The sequence below is a fragment of the Macrobrachium rosenbergii genome, chromosome 49 (genome assembly GCF_040412425.1).
Source record: "Macrobrachium rosenbergii isolate ZJJX-2024 chromosome 49, ASM4041242v1, whole genome shotgun sequence".
Classification (NCBI taxonomy): domain Eukaryota; kingdom Metazoa; phylum Arthropoda; class Malacostraca; order Decapoda; family Palaemonidae; genus Macrobrachium; species Macrobrachium rosenbergii.
Window position 1 is genome coordinate 20632528 of NC_089789.1, and position 22039 is coordinate 20654566.

Sequence of the window (22039 nt, forward strand, 5' to 3'; positions counted from 1 at the left end):
GAGAGAGAGAGAGAGAGAGAGAGAGAGAGAGAGAGAGAGAGAGAGAGAGAGAGGAGCATACTGCAGCCTTTCGTGAGGGGAATGTTTATGGCGCTTTTGCAAAGCATTCTTGGGGATTGAAACATTCTATTGACTTCAAGAAATGGTAAGTCATCTATGAAAGTTTAGGTATAACAATCAGGAGAATAGTTCAAGGAGTGCTTATTGTTCTCAGTAACACCTTTGATGGCAACATGGGGATCATGGAAAACATTGTTTTCAGCGAAGAAATTTGCGCGTGTCGGAATCAAGAACTTCAGCAATGCCAGTGATCGCCCACGTTTGGGAGCCCTTGTTCGAGTCTACGAAGACATCGTATCGTCCCTCCACGAAGATCTCCCGGCTGTTGAGTAGAAATAGCGATCGTCAACTCTTCAGTATTGATTGCCTTTTTTTCTATCCATTTTTGATTCTGTCCTAGTGACAATGTTCTTTGTTGCAGTTTATTTTAATGACCTAGTCCACAGACGATGGGAGCAAACTGCAAGTGTTTGTAATTCTTCAAAAATATACTTTAACTTCGTACAAACGCGTATCGCAGCATTGTAGCAAATATGAAATTAAAAGGTCTATGAATTAATATTTCAAGGATCCAGGTAACAACACGAAGAACAATAATAGGATTAGTACGGCATTAAAACTTCAGGTTAGACATGCACTTAATTAACAAGGTTACTTTGACAGTCAAGAGTCATGCTGTTAGGGTGCCTTGAGGAGGCATTACAACGAAGTATTCATGGGCTTAGGTTTGGTGATGCCACGATACCTGTATGCGGCGGCACGGTGCCAGATGTGGCACTAACAACACGGGTGCCTTGCGGCACGAAGCTAAGTACAATGAAGGACAGACAAGTATGTGAAGTACATGGGCTTTGCAAGTCACAAGTAAAATAAATGACAGATGCAACAGTAAGTAAAAGTTATGATTAATATACAGAATTACATTTCTTAGCCTATGGAAGCTGGCTAGGTTCATTCTTTAGCCCCATAGGGCAACAAAGGGGCAGCCAAAGGGCGCGACCCCTCTGGCAGGAGCTTCTGCCACTGGCGATGTTAACGGCACTGTGCCAGGAGTGGCACTCATGCGGTTAGGCCGAATAGCTCTGTTATATTCACTTTAAAGTTACCATGCCGTTGTAGGCATTAAATAGGAAGTCAAAGAACTTACGGTATATATAACAAAAAAAATCTGGCGATTGCACTCTGCATTGGCAGACTGGGAAGTAAATTAAGATGAGGAGCCATTTATAGGCTTATACAAAGGGTTCATGAAGGGGCAATATTGCCAGGAAAATATTAAATTAGAAGAGTGGAAAGAGGAGAGAAATGATCAAAGTGGTAGAAGGAAACATTACAAGAAGTTAAGTCACACAGTTGTGAGAAAAATAAACAGGGGAAGAAACCGGGCATTCTCCTCTGGACATAGGTGCCAAAGTTCTCTGTAATATATAGGTGAGGCCAGAGGGCACTAGTGCGAGGAGAGCTCAACAGCTCTTATTGGGCTACCTGGATTTATCTGTGCCCATGACCTTTCTTCGGTGGACCTCCTTGGTAGGGGAATCGGTGGAACCAAGTCTGAGGGAGACATAGAAGTGCCACCTGTTCCAGTTTCTTTGATAGCTGAAGCAGAGGCATTCGTTACAAGCTCAACTACTAGTTGTCGCAGTTCCTTGAATTCATCAGCCAGTTGTAATATGGCAGAATCCTTATTCATGGTTTTGTCTGCAGAGGACTGGAAAGGAGGAGAAGAGGTCGTGGTGGGCATGAGAGGCTTGCAGGTTGCCATGACCAGCTCAGGCATGAGTTGCGAGGCTGCACCTTCAGGTGAGCTTCCGCTGCGGTCAGAGGAATCCGGAGGGGGCTCGAGTGTACTGTGGATTGGCTCTGGCTACGGCACTGGTAGCGGTGCCAAGCAGGAGAGGGGGAGAGGTGACCTGGACTTGGATCCCTTGGAGGAAGATTCAGGGCGCACCTTGGCACTGGCACTGGGGCAGGGCCTGGCACTGGAATGTGATTTAGCAGGGGCTCGACAGTCAGAGTCTGGTTTAAGGCAGGTCCTTGGTTTTTTATCTATATGTTGAGGGGTTAGGACCCCTGGATTTGTGTAACTTAGAAGGGGACCGGAAGTCCTGTCCCAGGAGGAGGTCATAGCCTCCAGGAAGGTAAGTAGCTACTGCAAGAATGCAGATTTTTTTATGTTTGAGGTCTTGTGACACTTAGCTTGAAGGTGGGGAGAATCACCTTCATTCAATTGTTACCCTCCATTGATTACTAATAAATTTACGTCTGTCAGTGGTGGTCCCATAGGGGACCTTATCTTCTCTTATGAGAGAGATTTGTGCACCGGTGTCATCGAATGTTGTGACCTGGCGGGCATCGTAGCTACCTCTGGGAGGTGCCACAGATGTAGGGCCTTCAGCTGGAGGCCCTAAGGTTTTTGGATTTGTCACTGCCAAAGCAATGATGGTTGGTTTTGTTTTACTAGGGCACTTTGCCCATAGAGCAGAGTGTCCTTGAACTTGGCAAGCGGTGCAATAATTTTTGCTGTAATCTCGGCATGGCACTGTCCCATTGGAGGGGGCAGGCCCTTTGCTGTTCATTCATGAGTGAGACGTGGCTCGGTTTGGCATGATCTCAGTGGGGACTTAGTGGGAGTGTCTGGCTAATTCTCAGCCTTCAAGCAGCACTGTTCCGTGGAGTGCCCAGATTTTTTACAACAGCAGTACACAGGCTTCTTGTGAGGGTGGCCATTCTTGGGCAGAGGCTGACCGGAGGTGTGGGAAGGGCCAAATCTTACGGCCCCAGGAACTGGCTGTAGGATGATAAGTGCCCCAGTGGTCTGCCAAATGGCAGTACTCATCTAGCGTCGGAGGGTTCTTGTTGCAGAGGTAAGCAGTGAGGGCCAGAGGGGTGTAGTGTAGGAAGTCCTCGAGCTGAAAGGTTTCTATTATTTCCTCTGCAGAGGTAGCGTTGCAGAATTCTAACCACCACTTGAGAGCTCAGGACTTATGGCATGCCCCAGTCAGCCCATGTTTGACCTGCCTCCTTTGGTTGTCCTCTCCAACGTTGTCTCCATCTTTCCGGGGTGAGCTCATAGGCCTTAATTATGGCCTTCTGGACCTCTGCAGGATTTCCACGATCTGCTAACAGGACGGAGCAGAATGCGGTTTGGCCCTTTCCCTCCAGATGTTTTGACAGCAGCATGGAGATTTCTGTGGGCTGGGGCTTGAAATTCCTGAGGACCTCTTCCACTTGGTCGAGCCAGGCCTCGAGCTCCGGGTCACTCCATTTTGGCATCACGGAGCTGGCGGCAGTGATGGAGGACAGTGGAGGTGTGGTTGCAGGACTACGGACCCCTTGGGCGGCCATGGTGAGCTCATGGGCTCGATCCCGGTGTTCCTTAGCTAACCTGTCTTGCCTCTCTCGTTCTTCTTGCGCTAACCTGTCTTGCCTCTCTCGTTCTTCCTGCTCTAACCTGTCTAGCCTGGGTTGCTCTCTTTCATGTCTCTCCCTTTCTACCTTAGCTTTTCTTTCTTTCTCCCTTTTAACAACCCAATCTAGCAACTCTTGGCCCTTGAGCCCCATGGTTTTACCAGCGGTGACAATGGCTGTGATGTCATTGGAGTAAGAAGCCATATTGCCGAGGCGTCGAGGGAAGTTTTCCTATTACAGGGAGCTGGCTATATTATCCCAACTGAGCGTAATTCACAGGTCCGAAGGACAGTCTTTATCTGAGTTGTTTGGAGAACGAGCTCTTAGATGCACTATCTAGTAGCTTGAAGAGCATAATGGCTTCTTAGGTGAACGTAATTAATAACTTATTTGAAAGCACGGGCTCTTAAATGAGAGTAACTAGTAGCTTGAAGAGCATAACAGGTTCTTAGGTGAACGTAATTTATATACTGTTCGAAGAACGGCTCTTAAATGAAAGTAACTAGTAGCTTGAAGAGCCTAATGGGTTCTTAGGTGAATGTAATTAATAAACAGTTCGAAGAACATGCTCGTAAATGAAGTACTAGTAGCTTGAAAAGCATAACAGGTTCTTAGTTGAACGTAATTAATAAATAGTCTGAAGAACGTGTTCATAAATGAAGTGCTAATAGCTTGAAGAGCTTAATGAGTTCTTAGATGAATATAATGAATAAATGGTCCGAAGAACGTGCTCTTAAATGAAGTTAACTATTAGCTTGAAGACCATAATGGGTTTTTGAACGTAAGGTTCTTAATTAAACGAACCGAAGGGGTTCTCAGAACTAAAAAATGCAATATATCTGTGAAAGACCAACGTCAATTAAAACAAATGATATAACTTACGACTTTTACTCTACTTTGCAGATTTAATATGCTGTGAACACCAGTAATAATCTCCTTTCTACGAAAGTGATATTAAGCAGCCTTTTTAATGAATAAAAAAATAAAGTAAGATGATTACTTAACTGGTAAAGGTTCGTAAGGGAATGACTCTATCGTGTTCTAGGACGTAAATGAACGACTTTAAGGGGTTCTCAGGGCGTAAGGTTCATAAGAGGTTCGTAAGTGAACGACTCTGGCGTGTCCTAGAGCGTTAATGAAAGAGTTTAAGATGTTTTGAGAATGTAAATAAGGTTCATAAGTGAATGACTCTGGGATGTTCTTGGACAAAAGGGGAAAATTCTCAAAGGAATAAACATAGCGTGTCCATAGAACGTGGGAGTTTGTAATTGAATAGGCTTAGAAACAACCGATGGTTGGAGCCGATGAGCGTACGCTGTGCAACAAGTTTTGGTAACACACGAGCCTTACTTGGCAAAAGAACTTAGCTGCCCCGTAGTACGAAGGTAACCAGATGTAAATAATATGACGCTGTTATAAATTTCAGTGCGAAGGCGAAGTAAATAAATCCTCTCTGATATGACGAGTACAAAATGCTTACAACTAACATTTACGGGTTGAATATTTTTCTTATGGTCAAGTCTGCAATGTATTTACTCTATTTAAATACGAAAGCTGCCTGACTGGTCCGTGCCTGCATAGTATGGTTATTGACACAATGGTCACTTGCCTGGTATTTGACAAGGGCGGGGTGGGGGGCAGCTGGGTGAAACAGGTGCTGTTCGTTGTGAGCGAAATCTTGCATGAAAAGTTATGAAAAAGATGAGTGCTATTGGAACGGTTTTCCCAGCTTGGCGCTTGGGATTTATGAATGTGTAGAAATTCGCTCGATTACCTATAGTTAAAATGGCGGTCAAAGGCAATGAGTTTGGGGTTTACAATGACTCACGTGTTAGCAAATGAAATGATTTTTTTCTTGGAATTATTTAAAGTTTCAACCACAATTTTTACGAAAACCTAGTGCTTTTGCTACGACAAGCAAGAGAGAGAGAGAGAGAGAGAGAGAGAGAGAGAGAGAGAGAGAGAGAGAGAGAGAGAGAGAGAGAGATACTCCAGCAAACAGAAAAATTTCTGGTTGGCTATAATTCGCGGCCCGAATTTTATATTGTCCAGAGCACATGGAGGGAATAAGAGCACTATTTCCTTTCTTTATCACTTATATTCGTACTTCACTGCTTAGCTAATCCTAGCAGTTAAGACATGCAGACTACCATGCGTTAGTCACATTTCTTGTGATTTTTGGAAGACGCACTCTCTCTTCGCCTTGAAAAATCTTGTTAGCATGCTCGGGGCCTATTCTTTCCTAACAATGTAAACAATCAAGATTTTATTCGCACCTATGATAAGCTAAAATTAATAACATCGTACTTACGCTGTGGGAACTTGCTTGCTTGTGCTTATTTTAGGATTTACGTTACCAGATTCGTTTCTAATCTGGTATCCAGCTTTATCGAAAGCTACTGGCTGGAATCTACTATTCTAGACATTAGGTCGCCACTTTAAAGTTCTTACCTGGCCTACTTACTGCATTCCTTGTTCGGGGGTCCAATCTGGGGTCCAGCTCGTGAACAGGGGGCTTACTAATACACCTTGAGATTCTGACTGCAATTGCTTGGTCAGGCAGGAACCTTAATAGAAAAAAATAGTTGGGCCGAGCCGTACTTCAACGAAGGACTGTTGCAGATAAACACTTAGGTTTACTTTAAATGGAATATATTTACAATTAAACATGTCAATCAGAAGACTGGGGAATGATAGGCAGATACAACAGGGGCTACCATGGTTAGTTATGCTATCACTGTTCCAAAAATTGAATAGTCTGTGATAAATCCTCTTGAAAGAGATACTGAAGAATGTATTGCAGTGGCCTTTTCACTGCAAGAAGCACAAGACAAGCTGATGTTTCCACAGCCAATGTACCGTCTGCAATTTGATAACGCCAGCAGTTACACAAGGATAATTATAACAATCACGGGCGAATCGAGGGTTGCATGGAGGGTGCCAAGATAACTCGACTCTGGTGCGATATTCTTGCATTAAAATTCACACTGAGCTAAGTGAGTCAGGTCTTTGTGATAACTCGCACTTCAAAAAAAGAAAATAAGAGTACAATTGAAGATTAAAGATGTGACTGTTGAAAAAACCTCTAGTGAGGACGTTACCTTATGACGGAGTGTTGGAGGGGCATCGTCGAATTTCACCAGTTCTGGAGGGATGAGTTTAATGGGAAAATGCACAGGTAATGAAACTGGGTGGTCGAAAGGTGAACATGTGGACGGGTCAGCTCAATTAGGAGGATGCAAGGGGTAGTGTGTCGGTCTACTAACAGGGTGTTTCTGAGAGCCACGGCCACTGTTTCTCGCCTTATATGACCTCAGGGGCTTATTTTCCCGCTCCTTCCAGAAGTCACTGGAGTCGCAAGATGGCGGTTCAGTCACCTCATTTTCTATGTTGGGATCTTCCCCAAATCCTGGCAACCCATGTTCGCCAGTTTTTATGGGGAACTAACCTTTCTAGTGGATTTTCGGCAGGCTTCGTCTCCATTCACCTTTTATCTGAAAAGAGGTAATTCAAGCAGTCACCAGGTCTTTAGAAAAGATAAACAGATGCACCAAAAAGGGGAGCATGAAGAGAAATTTACATAGGGGCTGAATTTCTCATGCCCTTCCTCAGTTAGGTATCAGTACGAAATTACATTATTTTGGGGTGCAAGGCAGTTTGGAGGTTTGGGTTTGTTTAGGAAGTGGTTTCCCTTAACAATATTAATAATATATATATATATATATATATATATATATATATATATATATATATATATATATATATATATATATATATATATATATATATAATGAATATAATATAAGGCCCATAAACACTATTTAAACATTGAAACCATATATTTCGGGCACTAGCTTCTGTGCCCCTGTTCACTGGTAGAATATGGACAGGTGGAAAGTTACAATGGTATACATACAAAAACATAAAGGTGTGCCCGAAATATATGGTTTCAACGTTTAAATAGTGTTTTATGGGCCTTCTTATATTCATATTACACTGTAGTATTACAGGAAAAGACATTCATATATATATATATATATATATATATATATATATATATATATATATATATATATATATATATATATATATATATATATATATATATATATATATATATATATATATATATATATATATATATATATACAATATATATACAATATATATATATATATATATATATATATATATATATATATATATATATATATATATATATATATATATATATGTGTGTGTGTGTGTGTGTGTGTGTGTGTGTGGTTTTTGCGTCTTTGTGTACGTGTTCAGCTAATTAAAGGCTTGATACGAATTTGGAAATAATTCAGCCTGATTTTAATTCTGATTACAAATTTCATGGTTGACAAAGAACCAAAACTTGCAATTTTAGATTTAATTGTTCAACAGTGCACAGAGCAAATGATGTTTACTTTTTTATTTTAAGAGAGCTAATGAAAGAAGGATAAAAAAAAAACACATTTTTAATTAAACAGAACTAATTATTAAACTCCACATTTTCATGATTATCGTCTCTTCTGTTCTCTAGGATTCTCTTTCTTTACGCAGGCGAGAAATATCGTATAAAATTGTGTTCGCTCGAGTAATTAACGAGGTCACCATTATTCGTGCGAGGTGACTTAATTAACGTATAATGAAGGAGAGTAATCCCAGAAAACTGGAAGCAAAGGTTTAAAAGGGTTAGAAGACCGTATCTGAGATAACGAACTACTGAGGATTTATAACAACGGAAGCCTTGCCAATGTAATACTTAAGGCCAACAAGTTCTCTTTCTGTAAAGTGCTGCCCCATCAGTTGTAGCCTACATGTCTCTCTCTCTCTCTCTCTCTCTCTCTCTCTCTCTCTCTCTCTCTCTCTCTCTCTCTCGTATCACCAATAGCTTTGGTTAATTAGGTGTACTAGAAACTATCTTTTGCTCGTAAGGAATACCATAATTCACTGTCCCACTCTCTCTCAATCTCTCTCTCTCTCTCTCTCTCTCTCTCTCTCTCTCTCTCTCTCTCTCTCTCTCTCTCTCTCTCTCTCTGTTCAGTGTCCACAACCTGACCATTGCAAATCATCAGTCATCCCGAGTCGACGACACATCAATATAGTTGGTTAATGACCCTTCCACCGATCTCTACGTTTTATTTATAGTCTTGAGATATGAGTCTTTACTGTGATAGTTTAATCATTGTAGCACTTTTTCTGGAACGTATTTATCATGAAAATACAAAAGTTTCTCTATTTGTATTTTGATAACACTTTTTGAACTTTCTCTTGTGAGATAACTGTTCTATTAATAATTCCTCCACAGCATCCCATATATATATATATATATATATATATATATATATATATATATATATATATATATATATATATATATATATATATATATATATATATGTGTGTGTGTGTGTGTGTGTGCGTGTGTTAGTCTGGGTGGGTGAGTGAGTGTGAGAGAATGTATGTGTATATATATATATATATATATATATATATATATATATATATATATATATATATATATATATATATATATATATATATATATGCCTGCGTGTGTGTGTGTTTTTGTGTATAAATCCCAGCCACTTTAGTTTTTTTTTATAGTTATTTTCGTCAGTTATTTGTTTGGGGGGGGGGAACTTCTTAGAGACATTGTTTGTAATCTGGTTGTTTGCCTGTTTGTTTGTCTGTCAGTCTTCCTCTCTAGAAACTAACTCACTGAGAGGAAATCAGTATCACGATCTGAGTTTGTCCAGTGGTAATTTCACCAACATTTACAATCCATGATGTCGCAAAATAAGAGAGGAGTTTACTTAATACGATGCATGACATGACAAAATGTCTTTGAATGTGTCAAGAGCTTACAAATAAAAACTAGTGCCTTGTTAAGAAGCTTATTTAAGACGAGCGTTTTGTATTTATCAAAGTAAGAGAGAGAGAGAGAGAGAGAGAGAGAGAGAGAGAGAGAGAGAGAGAGAGAGAATCTCACTGTCCCCCCCCATCAGTAAAGAAAAAAAAGGAAAAAAATAACGAATAAAAACACTTTTGACGTTCGTTAGTGTAGGATCTCTTCCACCCGAGATGATGTCAACAATATACTTTACTTTGCACTTCATTTGTCTGTACATTTCAAATACTTAATACTAATGTAGGTCACCCACGGAAAACTATAGCTCGTTTATAATATCTTTAGAGACGAGGTACTGGATTATTTGCTAGTATCTGACTCCTGAATGCGGACGAAGAGGAATAAAGAAATGTCTGATTTCCAACTTTTGGCTAAGGTGTAAGTCTTCGGCCTACGATGCCTGACTGTCACAAAAAAAAAAAAAAAAAAAATTATTAACAATAAACGCAGTAAGACTGAAACAATGACTGACATTAATGTTGTTAATAACTGCATTTAGCAGAGTTATACAAAGATTTGCCGTTTTTAATGTGCAGTAATTAGGCTGATGCCATTTAGTAGCCCTGACTTGAATAAAACACAGAGAGGAAAAGGAAAGAAGCATGAAGTTAACCCCCTCCCCCCAAAAAATACACGCCAGACCTGCCTCGCAAACGAGGGAAGGTCATAGGATACGTAAAGTTATAAGCATACATTCAGCTATTTTACACCGTCGGAAGAATTATGCCGCATGACAAAAGATATTAAAAAAAATATTAGTATAGTTATTGAGTTGGTGCGCATTTTCTTTGAGATCAAAGGCACGCTGAAATACATTAAGTACCCAAGGCAATTGTACTCACCTCTCCAGAACCTCCCAAAACACCTCTCAGCACAAGGACGAGAACAAAGACCTCTCCAGTCTCACAGAAGACAGGAACCAAGAGAAGCCTAGATTTGCTGGGTTCCATCAACGGTCACTCCTGACACGACAACTGTAACAAGTAAAGGTAATTACGTTAGTCATCGCTTGTGAATAAGGTGAAATAGTACGGCTGTACGCTTACGTATAGACTGCAATGAAACGGCTAGTCTCAAGGAAAAGCTGGCCATGTTAAACATTAAAGGAAGTGTAAATGGAAACTAAAAGATCTGACTGAAAAGTATGGTTCACTTCCATGACAACCTCAGTATCCGTTTATTAGTCGGATCTAAATTAATGCATTTAAGCCTGACAATAGATTATTTACGTGCAGAATCGACACCAACACCTCCCTCTCTCTCTCTCTCTCTCTCTCTCTCTCTCTCTCTCTCTCTCTCTCTCTCTCCGTGAGGCAAGTTTACGCGAACCTGGATGGAATTCAAACTACTGGGTTGGAGAATTGTTGAAAAAACCCTACAATGAAGGAGCTTGGAATGCTTTGGCATCGACATGAATTTCCTTACTTAGTTATACTTATTGCACATATGCTAGCCATATACGCCCTTATTCTTTCTTGAACCCAGCAGATGATGGTTCAGGGGTTTTCAACCTGGGGTACGCATACCCCAGGGGGTACGCCAAGGGTCAGTTAGGGGGTACGCTCTCCCCACGGGTTAGGGGCCTGGCCGCCCACTGACTGCATAGCCACAGGTAAATAATTATAAACAATTTTCTTTATTTTTATGGAATTCTTTGTGTTTACAATATTGTTGGTTATGTCAGGAGAGTTGTGTACTTACTTCCCTTCAGTACAGTACTTGCAAATATACACAATGGAATGTTTTTCTGCATTTGTTTTGTTTTCTATTTTATACAAAGTGAAGGAGGGTACATTATTGACATTAAAAATACCCAAAATGGTACGTGGGGAGAAAAAAGTTGAAAACCCATGAGCTAGGTGGACGGGTGATCGGTAAGCCAGAATCGATCCCCAAACTTAACAAACGTGTGCCCGGCGAGTTTTTCATCTTTTAAACAAAAAATTCTTGTGGGGTCCAGCCCCTGGCTTGACCCTATTGCCTCCACCCCTTCACGATCTCTAAAAGAATGATGGCCGCCACTTAAAGGAGCCATCACACAGAATGAGACTGGTGATGGGATGCGGTTGTCGAGAGTCCTTCCGGTGGAAATGACCATATCTAAGATGATCCTTTGTCGCTGGCCTCATTTTGGAGTTAACCGGATGAGGATTAATTTCAATTTTTATGACACGGAGTTTTTAACAGGATTTCAATGGTTTTATTAGACTGCTATGTTGTTACGCCAAAGTAAAACCTGCACGGCCATATTATCAAAAGTTGAATCTATGTTAAATAAGACGAAGATTTGTTTAATTGTTACTTTAAATAAACTCCAACTACATACATCTCAGGTAATTTTAGAACATTTAAAACCGAGTGGAAAGTTCCCTTTATTACTAGAAGCGTTGCCTTAGCTGACTGCCTACAGAGAGAGAGAGAGAGAGAGAGAGAGAGAGAGAGAGAGAGAGAGAGAGAGAGAGAGAGAGAGAGAGAGAGAGAATATAATAAAGTTTTCCTCGTATGCGTCTTTAGTTGGTGTTTCATCTATCAGTGCATGTAACTGTAGTATGATTATTATTCATAATTTCTGTTATATTCTTTCCCACGGCTTTTATTCTTGTAGTAAGAGTGATCCACGAAACCCTGAATTGCCAGTAAAACACAGATTCCCTCTCCGTCTGAATCTCCCTAATATACTGTCGTCCAATGAAAGCTTACAAAACGATCGAAAATGAAAGAAAAAACTCTCGAAGGGTTGAAAACCTCATTTTCTTCAGGATATGAGAGAGAGAGAGAGAGAGAGAGAGAGAGAGAGAGAGAGAGAGAGAGAGAGAGAGAGAGAGATGCAAAAGATCATTAATTTATGAGAGAGAGAGAGAGAGAGATGCAAAGAGTATCAATTTGGTATTAATTAATATCCATTTAGTTTTATAGTCACCACTGTACCTGGACATCCGGGAAGATAGTACAGAATAATAACAAGTTCGTTGGATTTTCTTTTTGCGTTTAACTTTTTTTTTTGTTTTGTTTCAGGAGACAAGAACGAATACCTGGATTAATAACATTATACCATAAGGTTAAAATAATAATAATAAAAAAATAAGGGAGTAAGTCAGTAAGGACCTATGAAAACAAGAACATTTTGGCGCAACGGGCACGATACTGAAAGGAAAATATTTCGCATATATAAAGCATAAAAATACTACATATATACTGGCGTCCCTCGCCAAACATATGCGTAGACCAAATGATTCAATTAAGGTTTGTAAATAAAATTCTGGCTATATATACGAGAAAAAATTGAATGCATCGATCGCATGTGATTGTTAATCAAAACTTGATGTGAATGGAGGCAGATGGATTTTGTTTCACCCATGAAAACGTAATCACTTGCAAGAGTTTTGTATCAAAGTTTGACAATCGAAAGATTCATTATTTCGTTTTAGATAGTCTAAATTTTAGTTATGTACATGTATCCTGTATATGACCACGAATGTATACTTGTTTTAGGTGCTGTTAATTTATAAATACATTTATACATACATACTTACAAAATAATTGTAGTAAGAGCACAGAACACACTCCCTGTATATCTGAGTTTTTCTGTCGGACATTCTTAAATTCAAAGATATGCACTCTTGACCGGTACTAAATATAAATATCATTAAAACGATCCTTGATATTTCACAAACTGACCTGAAATTTGTGCTCCAAATTTCAAGGATAGAGAAAAAATAATGTCGGGAAAATAAACTTCGCATTCATTTATTCTGAATAGTGCTTGTTAAAGCAACGAATGGAGGCCCGTCCCTTGCTTTCTGAAGTGATACAAGCGCGAGAGAAGGCGACGCCTTATAAATATTCCGCCGGTGTGTATTCAAAGAGCTCAGCTTGGCTAGGACACACATGTTCATGCAAACGAAAACCGTTCTTTCAAATTGACTCTTGTCTGCTGCAATGTGTTGGAGAAACGATTTTGTTTCATCAATTTTTTTGTTATTAGTTTTTGGCTCATTTTTTATTCTCTGTAAGTTGACGATTGTGAAATGGCTCCACTAATTAATTATCTTAGTTGGCAATTTAGAGGAATAATGACTTCTTTCTTTCGATTACATTTCAATGTGGCCTATATCTCCCGCCCCCCACCCCCCATCCCCACACCATAATTTGTCCTTGTCACGGCTCTGGGGTTTCCAGATTGCTCTCTACTTCAAAATGCCTGTTTCACAGTTCTTCAAATCTCCTTCACAATTCTCTAACTTACTTGGAGACTGGACACTGATTTTCCACGTATGTCAACCTGACAAAAAGAAAGTCATTTAAAGGCGAGAGAGAGAGAGAGAGAGAGAGAGAGAGAGAGAGAGAGAGAGAGAGAGAGAGAGTATTTATACATTGAAACTGTAAATATCTGCAAATGCTGCCATATAGAGAATCTACTTTATGACTCACGCTTAGTAAATCTTCTCTCAACCGAAGCTTACTACTAATGAATCCTTTAAGATTAGATAGAAATCTTCTTGATTTTTACATTTTCATCTATATATAAATGTAAAGGAAAGAACAAAGCAAAGATTAGTCAAATGCTATTTTCTATCGCAGATAAAAACTAGAAAAAGTAAAAGTAGACGAGAAAGGGTGATTCTTAACCAGGAAGAACGCGCCTGTTAATCTTCTTAAAGGAATAAAGATTATGAAAATCAGGAGAATCAGACGCGAGAAGAAAGTGCCAAAGCTCGGCAGCAGAAGCAAAGAAAAAGCCACCGAACAGTAAAGTCGATCGAGGTTACTCCTTTCCAAAAGTGAAGGAAGAAGCCAGAGCACGAACTAGCAGGAGCTTTGATTCCCCTTCTTCCCACAGCGATGAGTACTTGGAATCTCTCAATGCTCCCAAATGACTCTAAGCCTTCCATTCCCCACTCCACATCCGTTGTTCTCTTTGGCTTTGTAAACTTTGGACTACAGAGCCTCCCTCAAATCCTGGAAAGGTGATTATCAACTAATCTCTCTTTCTCTCTCTCTCTCTCTCTCTCTCCCCCGCCCTCTCTCTCCCCCGCCCTCTCTCTCTCTCTCTCTCTCTCTCTCTCTCTCTCTCTCTCTCTCTCTCTATATATATATATATATATATATATATATATATATATATAAATATGCACATATTTGTGTGCATCTCTCTCTCCATATATAGGCTACTCTTCAAATAACCGCTCGTTAGCCTAAAAGTATATTCTCTCCTTCATATATATATATATATATATATATATATATATAAATATGCATATATATATATGTGCATGCGCATATATATATATATTACATATATATGTGTGACCATTTATACTCTTCAAATAACCGCTCGTTAGCCCCTAAAAGTGCTCTTATATATATTCTAATAACCCTTTAACAGGCTTCTTCCTTTTTTGGATATATATATATATAGATATATATATATTATTACTATTATATATATATATATATGTATATATATATATATATATATATATATATATATATATATATATATATATATAAATATATATATATATATATATATATATATATATATATATATATATATATATATATATTTTTTTATTATTATTATTAAACTTGGGAAGCAAGCTCCCACGGAGTAGAATGCCTGCAAGTGGAAAAAAGTAAAATATAACTATTAACGCTTAATAATTTTGCAAGGATACTCTTTAAATTACAGTAACATTAAATAATGGTTTAATATTCTGAATTACCAGCAGGCAGCAGTTTTCCTTTATCTCTACTTTTGTATCTGGCATTTCAGAGCTGAATACTTCATATTACGAAGTGTGGAATACATAACTGTCATTACCGTCATTCTATTCTTCATAACATTTAAAACTTGAACGTATTATCTTCGCATCCGTCCTCGATATCGGCGACACTCTACTAAGAAGGGGCTTAATGTTATTTTGAAGGCAAGCGTTGGATCAGCTTGTAGGATTCAAAACGGGGAGATGCGCCTTTGTTCTGCCTGGCTTCTTATTAAAACATCTCGGCCAACCGCCATCTGGACTGACGTGGGAACAGTATTTTTCTCTAAACAGAAGGTCACAACCTTCATCCATAATTAAGGGAAACCTCATTGCAGCCTTCGATAGCAGCGGCAGCTCATAGCGGTTCCTTTTATGGTCACCGTCCGTCTAAATCAAGCAGTTTATGTCTAAAACCTGTCTAATATGCCATGAAGTGATACCTGGCCGAAAACAAAATTACAGCTATATATATATATATATATATATATATATATATATATATATATATATATATATATATATATATATATATATATATATATATATAATATAATAAATATAATATCTACATTACCCTCTTAACTTATCAATTCCTCACAGCCTTTGGATACACTTATTGCTACAAAGCCTTAGATACCAATGGAAGAATGTGAAGTAATTCTGACATCAAATGCAGGATTCAGACCTGCATCAGATTATCAGAACAGGCTATTTTGCCGACCTGACCTGACAGAGGATTATATATATATATATATATATATATATATATATATATATATATATATATATATATATATATATATATATATATATACATGCCAATATATATAAAGAGAGAGAGAGTGAGAGAGAGAGAGACAGAGAGAGAGAGAGAAATCCTCCAGGCAGACTATGCATTTGACAGCTGGAGTCCTTTGGCCTTCCATCCTTTTTCATTCTAGAAATGGCCGAGGGTCTGTCGCCGCTCACATTCCCCCACAACCCAGGCTTAAACATTTCCTCCAGAATTTGCTAGTTCTAAAGGATGTCTTCTTAGGGGATTTCACTGACATTTCTCGATACTTGGTGCCTTCAAGATTGTGAGAAACGTAAAATACTTGGTGATAATATCTTAGACTGGTGCATGTATTAAATTTTTAAATTAGGAAGATAGGAACATTTGATTCATTTTGCGTAGGTTGCTAGAGAGGCTTATATATGTGTGTGTATGTGTATATATATATATATATATATATATATATATATATATATATATATATATATATATATATATATATATATATATATATATATATATATATATATATATATATATATATATATATATATATATATATATATATATATATATATATATATATATATATATATATATATATATACATATATATACATATATGCACAATGGTATGATTCTCAACTACCAGTTGAGAGGGCCGGGGTTCAAGCCTTGCCGCTCACTGATGGCTCAGATTATACTACTGCAAAAAATCCGGCAGCCTGTCAACCTAATGGTCCGAAAAAAACCCGAGAGGTTCAGTAGGAAAATAGGTACCAACCCTCGGGCTGGAGAGTTGACAGTGGGCCTAGCGACATGGTGGCCACGTGTCATAGGCATTGGGACCTGTCCACCACTGGCTCTTAGCCTAAGAAACAGGAGATCAGCGCCTGCCCTATGAGCCTACAGAGGCCCAGGAGGACTTTAATATGTACACACACACACACACATATATATATATATATATATATATATATATATATATATATATATATATATATATATATATATATATATATATATATATACACACATTTCACGTGCGTATTAGATTGCATGTGCCTGACGTAATAATATCCTTTTGATGCATTATTTTTTTTAAGTTTAAATATGTCACTGAGCCACTATTAACCCAGGATTAATAAATTATATTCAAGGATGCAGAATATATTTCGCGTTGACGTGATGAAGTTCCATTTTATTGACTTCGGTTACTATTGCGCTTGCTGTATCAACTGTTTACGAAGATGAATTAGGAAAACAATTGTCATAACGGTATATGCCATCAGTCTTAGGTGATATCCGAAACAGATGAATTATTGAATACAGAATTTAGGCCAAAGGCCAAGCACCGGGACCTATGAGGTCATTCCGCGCTGAAACGGAAATTGACAGTAAAAGGTTTGAAAGGTGTAACAGGAGGAAAACCTCGCAGTTGCACTATGAATCAATTGTTAAGAGAGGGTGGAAAATAAGATGGAAGAAAGAGAATGTGAAACGAGGCACAGTAAAAGGAACGAAAGGGGTTGCAGCTAGGGGCCGAAGGCAAGCTGCAAAGAACCTTTAGTAATGCCTACAGTGCACCGGATGAGGTGCACTGACGGCACTAACCCCCTATGGGATCAAACATTTTGTTTCCGTAACTCATTTAACAACATGTGACAACGTTTCTTGCGTTATCAAATGGAATGACGTCATTTCTTTACTTAAGCTTTTGGGGGTTTTATGGAGTTTGAGGGTTTTGATGGCTCCTTTGACGGTCGTTTACAGAGAATTGATTTTCTCTAGGCTGTAAGCCACTGGTGTCTTTATACAGGTAGAAAGAAACATGTTTTTGAGTTTCAAAGCCGTCAATAATTATGGTGAGGGGAAGGGTAGATTCGAGAGTAAAAGAAAGCAGCATTTATGAATGGTATCTGTTCATGCAAATATTTATGCGTGGATTTGTCTTTCTGTCTTTAATAAAAAACGAAAAGTACGCAATCAAGAAAACTATTTCTCATATCCGCCATACAGTGGCTTTTAAATACAAAAAAAAAGGACTATAGCAACTAAAGATATGTTTCAAACGTTTAAGATTTATTATTTTAGTAACATTAATATGTTTGAAAAATATTGAAGATTTAGAGGAATGATGTGGACTGGAAGATAGAAGAAAGGGAATGCACAATATGATCTATTAAACTTGATCACAACAGCGTATAACTACATGAACGGTGCAATGTATATCGCTGTCAAAATATCTCAGGGGAATTTGCTCTTTATTCAGGAACAATAACATTTTCGCCTCGCTGATACGCGCAAAGACTCCTTAGAGATTCATCACAACTGCATACAAATTAAAACAGTAACTCGAACAAAACAGCGAAACATTTCATAGCAATAATAATGTGACGTCTGATAAGGCAATAAATTGTGCTTCATCGACATAAATGTGTCCTCTGCACTAGATACCTATAAGGATAACTATTACTGTATGATTTTATAGCTTTATCATGATACAGCGAGAGTAAAAATTACTTTTGTTTTCAAATAGCGAATTGCGTGGTTTTATACTGACTTTCCTTAATTTTCATCTGGGGTCAAATTAGAAATAAGAATAGGAGTTTCGGCTTATACTATTTATGATGAAAAAAAAATTATATATCTTACTTATCTGGACAAAGAATTAAAGAAAAATTACACTTTTCTTCTCGATATAAAAGAACGAAGTGTCAGACTCTCAATTGCCTTTAGTGTTGTAGTTAAATTTCCGTATTTTCGGAGGCATGGAGTAAATGTCGTCTCGCTATTTCATTCATCTCCAAAATTGATGAATTTATTACATGGAAATAAAGCATAATATCTGATCATATTGGCAAGGTAAATAACCGGGAGCAAAGACCTTTCCGTAAAATTCATTGTGAAAAAATGACGATGCTTGAAATATCGTGTACAGTGAAATTTACTCTTTATTCCTGACAAACAAGGGAGATTAAATGCAAAGGCTGCGGATGACAACCCAGCGGTTCAGTATATAGAGTGAATGCTCAATATACAAAGTGAATATTCATTCCAAAAATTAAGGTTTACCGAGTCTATAGAATAGAATAGAAGATAGAATTTAGGCCAAAGCCCAAGCGCTCTGACCTATGAGGTCATTCGGCTCCGAAAGGGAAACTGACAATGAAAAGGACTGAAAGGTGTACCAGGAGGAAAACCTCGCAGTTGCACTAGAGAGGGTGGAAAGTCAGACGGAAGAAAGAGAATAAGAAAGGAGGTACAGCAAAAGACATGAGAGAGGTTGTAGCCAGGGGCTGAAGGGACGCTACAAAGACCCTTAAGTAATGCCTACAGTGCACCAAGTGAGGTTCACTGACTGCACTACCCCCCTTACGGGTTACTGAATCTATAATAATAGTCATAGCGAATTTAAATGGTATGATTACAAGTAACATTATCTACATAAACCGTTTAATAGTTCTAAAAATATATCAAAATCAAATGAAAAATAAATGAATACAGGACAGACCCATTTATTACCTGTCTGCCCAAGAACCTTTATACGCACAGTCAAGAGAATTTCCATTTTCACTTAAGCAAATCTTCATCTCCGACGGAAAATATAACGAGTTTTTAATGACCTCTCTGATGGTTTTTGCTGAATCCACTGCAACTGGAATTTTAAGGAAAACGAAAAAAAACTGTTATTCTATAAACATATCACTAATGAAAGTGTACCTGAACTGCATATTCCACCAAGAATGTTTTACTGTGAAGAATGTTTTTATATACTCAAATAGTTTGTTTCCTCGTTTTTATTGTTATCGTGACCTCAAACTGCCTTCTATTCTTAGTTGTATTCTTAAAACAAGCACTCCTCAAGAAATACAATATATTGCATTCTAAGACAAGCACAGCTTGCGAAAGCAGTGTATTTTCAAAGTACAGAGCGAGGCCAATTAGGATATGTATATAATACAATATGTTACAAATGAATCTGTCCCAACATCTATTGAAATTACGCGCAATTTAAACATGAAAGATGTAAATTATTCATGAGGTTCGCGATCATTTAATGCTCCGACTGTTCAGAGACTTATGGTGTTAAGCAGGATCGCCTGAAGGGATACTGCCAATTATATCATTTACGCACAGCCGATGAAAAATTAGTTTAAATTTTGTGGGGAAATATTTAAAAGTATATATGTGTGTAAAGTATATTAGTGCAAGAGGTTACTCAATAATTGTAGGGTTAAATAGCTTTAAATTGTGACCGTTGTATTGTAAGTATACAGCTTTGGCCAGAATTCCTCCACATACATTAACGCTGAAAGGGAAATGGTGAGTCACAAAACATCTGGCCCGGGACGATTCGACGGGAAGTCGTTTAGGCCGTAACATCCAGAACACTTTGCGGAAGACGTCATGTTTATGGCATTTCCCGTCATTATTTTATGTGTTACGTACATCTTCAAGGGGTTCGTACTAAACACGACGCCCATTTTGCACGTAAACGTGCTTACGGCCGAAACGACCCGAACTCAAAAGGGCATGCTTGCATTAGAGAAAGGCACATAAACCATGCACTCGAATAGCTTCTTGGGATAATGGACCTCTTTTGTACGAGTAATAAGACTGATGATAGCTTTGAGTACAACAAAGAGAGAGAGAGAGAGAGAGAGAGAGAGAGAGAGAGAGAGAGGCTTCGCCATTATAATTTCACATCTGATGGACTTCCATCTAGAAAGAAAACAAATAAATCATAATTCCTATGTTGGGAAGGTAAAATCTATGAGAAAAACAAAAGAGTAGAATGAAATCAATATAAGTGACTTTGAGGCGTTAAGATATTTTAAAGCCTAGCGACGTGAAGGTTCTTTGGCCCTGTACATCAAGCCACTAGGTTCAAAGGAGAACGCATTATTTTTGGAAGAAACTAAAAACTCATTTCACTGGAGATTAATTAAACGAGCAGTTGAAAGGGTAAATAAAAGATTCTGAACTAATTCTTTTGACTTTTTTGTTAATATCAACGAAAATGAACTAGTTTTTAATCTTTGTGTAAATACAGTAATAAAAACAGCCATATTAAAAAGATTCGGAACTAATTCTTTTGACTTTTTTGTTAATATCAACGAAAATTAACTAGTTTTTAATCTTTTAATATTAAAAACACAAAAAGGGATTTTAGCGGAGCTTTTAGGATATATAACCTAATCTATTCATATATTGTGATCTCAAGTACATTTAACATAAAACAGTCGTAAACTACAATAAATGAAACTACTTTCTGATTGCAAATTATACCTAATACAAAAATAAATTACAATGTTTTTCTCGTTTCAGTGCGATAACTCTAAAGTACACCCTTTGTTAGAAAGTGTCAAAAACAAACTCTCGAATTATTTGATGTAATTAATTTCTCAATTACATTTGTAATTGAATTCATTAACAGAAGCAGTGAACCCCGGTGCCACAGTCATCATTTTCAATTTGTAACTCTTAAGCTAATTTGAAAAAGAATGCTCTAATTACATTACTGTCTAAATTAGTACCTTTGATCTCTCCGAATTTGTTTCAGAGTTAATATAGCTTAGTTTTACTGAGCTGATTAACTCTCCTGGCCGAAGGATTATTTTACGTGGCTAAGAACCAATCTCGACCATTTTTTATAGCGAGAAATTTCTATCACCAGAAATTAATCTTCATCAGCCGGCGGCGGGAATCGAACTCCGGCCCATCGTTGGCAAAACTCGGCCAACAAAGAGAGTTAATGTATCGTTGGCAAAGGAGATATTACCACAATAATATTATAATGGAAATGAGCAGACGCTCATTTCCATTGGTTTCTTGATAAGATATTAATCAGTTTTTTTAGGTTTTCCGTAAAAGAAAACTACTGTGCCGGCTTTGTCTGTCCGACCGCCCTTAGACCTTAAAAACTACTGAGGCTAGAGGGCTGCAAATTGGTATGTTGATCATCCACCCTCCAATCATCAAATATACCAAATTGCAGCCCTCTAGCCTCAGTAGTTTTTATTTTATTTAAGGTTAAAGTTAGCCATAATCGTACTTCTGGCAGCACTATAGGTACCAACAACAAAGGCCACCACCGGACCG

General features: G+C 38.0%; 1 protein-coding gene across 1 annotated transcript in view; it reads right to left on the reverse strand.

Annotated features, from left to right (window-relative positions):
- Window positions 1-22039, reverse strand: part of LOC136832147 (hyaluronidase B-like) — a 371768-nt gene that overhangs the window by 87283 nt on the left and 262446 nt on the right. Inside the window, exon 11 of the mRNA XM_067092839.1 lies at window positions 10234-10365. Within this exon, the coding sequence (XP_066948940.1) occupies window positions 10322-10365 (44 nt within the window). The 3' untranslated portion in view covers window positions 10234-10321. The remainder of the gene's footprint in view (window positions 1-10233; window positions 10366-22039) is intronic.